This window comes from Notothenia coriiceps, unplaced genomic scaffold, assembly GCF_000735185.1.
Source record: "Notothenia coriiceps isolate Sejong01 unplaced genomic scaffold, NC01 NC01_scaffold00026075, whole genome shotgun sequence".
Classification (NCBI taxonomy): Eukaryota; Metazoa; Chordata; class Actinopteri; order Perciformes; family Nototheniidae; genus Notothenia; species Notothenia coriiceps.
Window position 1 is genome coordinate 1 of NW_011358776.1, and position 5,837 is coordinate 5,837.

General features: G+C 42.8%; 1 protein-coding gene across 2 annotated transcripts; it reads left to right on the top strand.

The window, feature by feature from the left end:
- The first annotated feature begins 1,265 nt into the window (after positions 1 to 1,265).
- On the top strand, positions 1,266 to 5,667 carry LOC104956447 (transmembrane protease serine 3-like). Of its 2 annotated transcripts, XM_010783930.1 has the most exons (4): positions 1,266 to 2,024; positions 2,167 to 2,309; positions 3,344 to 3,493; positions 4,596 to 5,667. In XM_010783930.1, exons 1-4 carry the CDS (start codon positions 1,985 to 1,987, stop codon positions 4,638 to 4,640), a joined length of 378 nt encoding a protein of 125 aa, XP_010782232.1. In that variant the 5' UTR covers positions 1,266 to 1,984; the 3' UTR covers positions 4,641 to 5,667. The 2 variants fall into 2 exon arrangements, with proteins under 2 accessions (XP_010782232.1, XP_010782231.1); XM_010783929.1 differs by lacking the exon at positions 4,596 to 5,667 and having other exon boundaries at positions 3,344 to 3,659.
- The last annotated feature ends 170 nt before the right edge of the window (positions 5,668 to 5,837 follow it).

Here is a 5,837-nt window from a genome sequence, read left to right on the forward strand (position 1 = left end):
TGTGTAATTAAATGCTGTTAACTTTTATAAGCTTCCCTTGACTCTTTTCAGTCTCTCCTGCTCTCTGGGTTCAAGAATTGCTAACAGTATCAATAAAGTACTTATTATTTTGTCTTAATCCTCAAATATGAGCACATTTTACTTTAAAAAAAAAAAAAAAAACACATTGATGTAACTACATACACATATCGAGATGTTGTATACATATTGCAAATCAAAACCTTTATTGACCAATAACTACCAAAAATTGCATTTCTATCCTCTTTTCAATGCATTCAAATCTTGATTCAAATGGCCCGCCACAAACTTCCAGGAACTTTCTGAGTCTCTCTGAACCACGTGACAATCAAGCATTTTGGACTTCCGCTGTCGCAACTCTTCTCTCTACATGCTGGACCAGCCAATCAGAATTGGCCTTCTCGAGTTCTCCGATTGGTTGGTTTCGTGGCACATTTGTAACGCTGTGACAACTTGAGCGAGCAGGCAGGCAAAGCTGAGCGCGCACAGGGTGGAGAGGGCGAGCGAGCGAGGGAGAGAGAGCGCGTGCAGCGGTCTGCTTGCGCACGGAGCAGGAGTTTTATGAGAGAAAATATATTTCTCTGTGCTCAAAAATGTTCAAATGCTCAATCGCATTTTCTAGGCTCAACATGTTTCATTGCGTGCTCAGGATAGAGGCACAAATATAACGCCATAGATAACAGGCGTGTGTAAGTCCTGCATCTGTATGATACAAATGTGTGTAAAATGATACCGGGCGCTGTAATCACTCATCTGGTTACGTTATTACATTGACCACCACACCCCCCCCACCCCAAAAGAAAGAACGTATTATTGGCTTCCCCTAATTTTTTCCCCCTGCCACGCTACTGATTTTAACGGCTTTTTCATGACCTCATTCTCTTTCTCAATCCTGCTCATGTGTTCATTATATCATGTAGGCCTATAGCTCCAGATCCTAATCCTGCTCTATGTTCATGTGTTCATTACATCATGTATAGCTCTAGATCCTAATCCTGCTCTATGTTCATGTGTTCATTACATCATGTATAGCTCCAGATCTCAATCGTGCTGAGCCTCTCAGAGCTGGCCTGGCGTAATCTGAATCTTTCAGATCTTCGCAGGGAGAAATGTCCATGATTGAAGTGGCTGGGATCCTTAATGATTTTCCAAGGCTTATTGTTGCAGCGTCTGCTGTTTAATATGCCTTAGGCAGGTTAGAGCACCTTACCGTGTTTCCTGATGTTACACCACCACTGTTCCCTGTCAGGAGTGGACATTCTTAAGCATTTGAGAGGATAGCTGGAATTTCCTCAAGCGTCTGAGGTAAACCAGTCCCCAGCGAGTCAGTGGATTTGAAGGGGGGCTTTCTTCTTTCTTCCCCAAGGCCACGATCAGCTCCTTAGTCTTGTGGACGTTTTGGACTATGTTGCTGTTCTACTTCTTTCAGCTTGGCCTAGCAATCTGTGATCAGGACCACCACAGCTGTGTCATCTGTGTCCTCTTGATGGTTTTGTTGGAGTCGAAAGTGGCTACATGGCTAACAAAAACCACTAAGCTCAGATTTTGTACTTCCAAGTTGAAATGAAACGCACCTTTACCTCCCTTCAGTCTCTCAGTCTTGTGAGGTGACTGCTATCTCCCACCTCTCTCCGGTTTCTAGCCTTCTGACAGTGTCAATAATTGTAGGCCTTTCAGTTGTCTGAGGTCTGAGTGTCGGCTCTCATCTATTTGTCCTCACCTTTTTCACTTCTTCCCCTGACGGAGTTGTATCTCCGAAACTGATGTTGTGTCATTTCTGTCCAAACAGCTACCACACGAAAACAGGATGTGGGTGTAATTACACATTAGCTGGATGATTGATTGATAGAGGTTGGTCCTGTTGGTGAAAGGTGTCTGGGATAAGTAGTTCATTATAGATTGCTCTGTAGGCTTTGTGGAGCCCATCTGCCTTCCAAACCATGGGGAGGAGTTTGAGGAGGGCACCATGTGCTGGATCTCTGGATGGGGAGCCACTGAGGATGAAGGTGAGTCTGAACAGGACTTTGATTATATTATTTCATCTGCAGCTTTTTGAATGTTGTAACATTCCGCCAGGTGTAATGTAATAACGCTAGTGTTCCTGCACTCTCCGATACATACATGCTTGAAATAGTTTTTTTCTTCCAGGAGAGACCAGTGTGGTTCTGCGTTCTGCCATGGTGCCGCTGCTCTCCACGAAGACCTGCAACCAGCCGGAGGTTTACCAGGGCTTCATCTCCTCCTGGATGCTGTGTGCAGGATACCTGGAGGGAGGAACTGACTCCTGCCAGGTACACATGGGGCCCTTCTCACTTCTCTTATTTTTCATTTCCTCGCTCCTCGGTCTCGGTCTCACCGGAAGTTGATTTGTCTGCGCCATCTTGAGTAGCGTCCCAATGGCCTTATTTTTGCCGGAGGAGCGAGGAGCGATAATGGAGGAGCTATAACCGAGGAACCACCAGACCATCCTTCGATGAAATCCTCAGACACTCGCCCCGCCCCCTTACTGTGTATCGCTCACTGATTGGACGATGCAGCGCATGCACTGATCTGATGCTTCTTGACATGAGAGCAGTTTCCCAGCAGAGTGAAGAAAATACATGAACCTCAAGGGAGTCACTCCTCAGTTTATACCGTGTTTTGTTTCAATTAATGTATAATTTAGTTTCAAATATGTGATATATCTGAACAACAAAGTGGTCAAAAATCATTTTATTCATTTATTGGAAACATTTTCATGATCGCTTTTTTCGTTTATACATTTTAAGAATGGCGTTTATCTTTTTTGAGAATTAGTTCTTATTTTATTAAATGTATTTGGGTCTACAACAGATGATACACATTTTTGTGTCAGTAAATGTGTACTAACAGAGGCGGGGGTGTTTGTGGAAATAACGGGGACAGAGCTGGCTGCTGTCAGACGATCAGCGTCATCACAAACGGACGTCGCTTCACGTGACGCTCCAGAGGAAACGACCATACGACGTCCCATTGCTCTTAAAACTAATTTCCCTGCTTCTCGTGGTTTCCTTGCGTCTCTCCATGCTTCCTTGGTGGGAGGGACTAAACGCAGGGAAACTACGCAAGTGAGGGACGCAAGGAATCCATTTAACCGAAGTGAGAAGGGGCCCGGGGTTCTTTGAAGCATTAAACCCCATTGTGATTTCAGAGTTCATTTCTACAGAATAACACAGAAACTACAGGAGCTGTGAAATCAAATGTCATTATAGGTTTATTTTACCAATAATACTAAAAGTCTAAAATCTCCATAGAAATAAAATCTGTAATTTCAAAAAAAGAACCCAAAAAGTGTGTGTGTGTTCAGGGCGACAGTGGAGGTCCTCTGGCCTGTCAGGACTCTGTATGGAAGCTGGTTGGTGCAACCAGCTGGGGGATTGGATGCGCTATGAGGAACAAACCGGGCGTTTACACCAGCATCACACAGTCGCTCAGCTGGATCCGCCAACAGATGGAGGTCAGCACATGGCAAGCTGTGTCCTGTTTTAGTATGTTTGGCCTTTGGAAAGCTAGTAGGCCTACTGAAGAAGATTCACCATATGGTCACCATATTTCTGCAGGACACACACCATAGTTTAACAACATGTCATTATAGTATAAACAGAGTTGTCAAAAATATCATAAATTACTGCTGGACTCACTTTAGTTGCTTGTTTCAGAGCGGCTGGTATACGAGGACATTAGCTCTGGAGCCTGTGAGGATGTCAGGTTAGCATTAGCTCTGGAGCCTGTGAGGATGTCAGGTTAGCATTAGCTCTGGAGCCTGTGAGGATGTCAGGTTAGCATTAGCTCTGGAGCCTGCTGCATTACGGCTCTGCTGCACGTCTCCACTCCACTGAATTCTTAGTGCATTTTTTTCAGTTGTGAACAGAGCTTACCTTTATGTTATCGCTGAATCAGCCATGTTTTTTTGCTTGAAATTATTCCTACTTAAAATAGCAAGAACAATGGACATCTTGACTGAACACCACCCTGCAGGACAGTGTTGGGGTGTTAGGAGTGGTGGCGGCGGCCTGGTTAATATGGCTATCAGGTTGTTCTGACAGAGGGGAATTTAAGAAGGCCCCTGTTTGTTCAGCTGACCTCTGCACAGCTGTTGGGGACTTTGTTGTGAGATGTCTGACCAACAGCTGGTTCTCCTCCTTGTGGAATCCGAGTACAGCAGCTATCTTTATATCATAAAAGCTTTGAAATGCTACACTTGACACCAAGTTCCTTTCACCTTTAAGAATTTGTAATGTTAATCAATTAAACTGGGCTTGTTTCCATGTACAGCATCTCTCAGACCACATGCAAACAAATGTAAATCACTGAGTGAATTCTATGCAATGGTTTTAATTGTCATGGAAATAACCTTATGCATCCGTTTCACTACATTAGTATACTGTATTTGTAAGTTTTACAAAAGTTGAAAATTAATGAACCACGCTTGGCCATAACAATTTGTAAAGAATTGTTTTAAAGGACTCAGATGGTGTCAGTTGTCATAACTAGATCATTACTGTGACTTGTTTCAGTGTCCATTGTGTTCAACTGTTATTTTCCACATTGTCTTTCAGAGAGAAGAGGATTCTAACTCTCCAGCTCTGAGCACAGACAACTGAAGCACCATGTGATTACTCAGTTTGGATGATTCCAAATGACAGGACTACAGAGATAAACAATGACAGCAGAATGGCAGAGGGTTTAATCCGCACATACCCTGTGTGGAGGCAACGTTTAAGGAACAGAGAGACGGGGAACAGCAGAGAGTTAGGCATCGTTTATTCCAAAATAGAAAGCTCTAAGGCAAAACAGACAAGAGAAAAGTGAACAACGCTTCATAAAAAGCAAGTGAGGAACCGAGAGCTCGACGAGAGCCCACCCAGTGTCCCCCCACCCTCAGCTGCACCAATAACCATTCCAGGCCTCAACTTTACAAGAGGAAATGAACCAGATACTGCAGCTATTGACAGACAATTGTTGTACAGATTTTCAAACAAGAGGCACCCTATTTGTGAAGTAATATCAACATATTGATAGAGATGTGGAGCCCTCTGCCACTACATTTGATTGTAGTGGCAGAGGGCCACAGCATCCCTCAGGCCGGCGCTCAACTTAACACCTGCTCTGTTTTCAGCACAGCATCTACATGTACATAAATAAAAGTTTAACGCGTGCAAAAAGTCCACTGCTTCTTGTCGATGGAGCTCAGACCTCACTGTGGTTACTCAGACCCTTGTGATTGTGTGGTTAGCATAGTGTTCTGGATTGTGCATTTTAGAAAGTTTGCTACTACTGTCAAATGATTAAAAGACATAACGTATGTTATACACAATGAGGGAAAAAGTGTATGCAAGAAATCTGAGCACTGCTATCGAGTTACTGTGAAAGATTACTTCACATAACATGGATGTTGCAGTACGCAAAGTAACATTATTAACAATGCTTTACAGAACCACACACATGGACTGCAGTTTAGTGTCCTTTTGACCAATTTCACCAAGGGTCAGACTTTGTTTTTGTGCTTCTTGGCAATCATTCTTTAAAAAAAGAACACAGGTAAGGCCATGTTAGTATTGTAAGTTTAAAACCAATTTAAATAGTCATTTTCATCAGGATTCAATTCCTTTGTTTTTTTTTAGAAAACTTCAAAGAACCCTGGAAAACAGGGTCGTTAACTTTAATTATGAATCTGTACATAAATATTCCTTACAAAACAGGAGAACACAAAAATGAAACAAAAAACACGAATTTCATACGTTTGTATATAAAAATAAGCATCTCTCCTTTTTTTTTTTTTTTATCTCTCCACTAGGCTC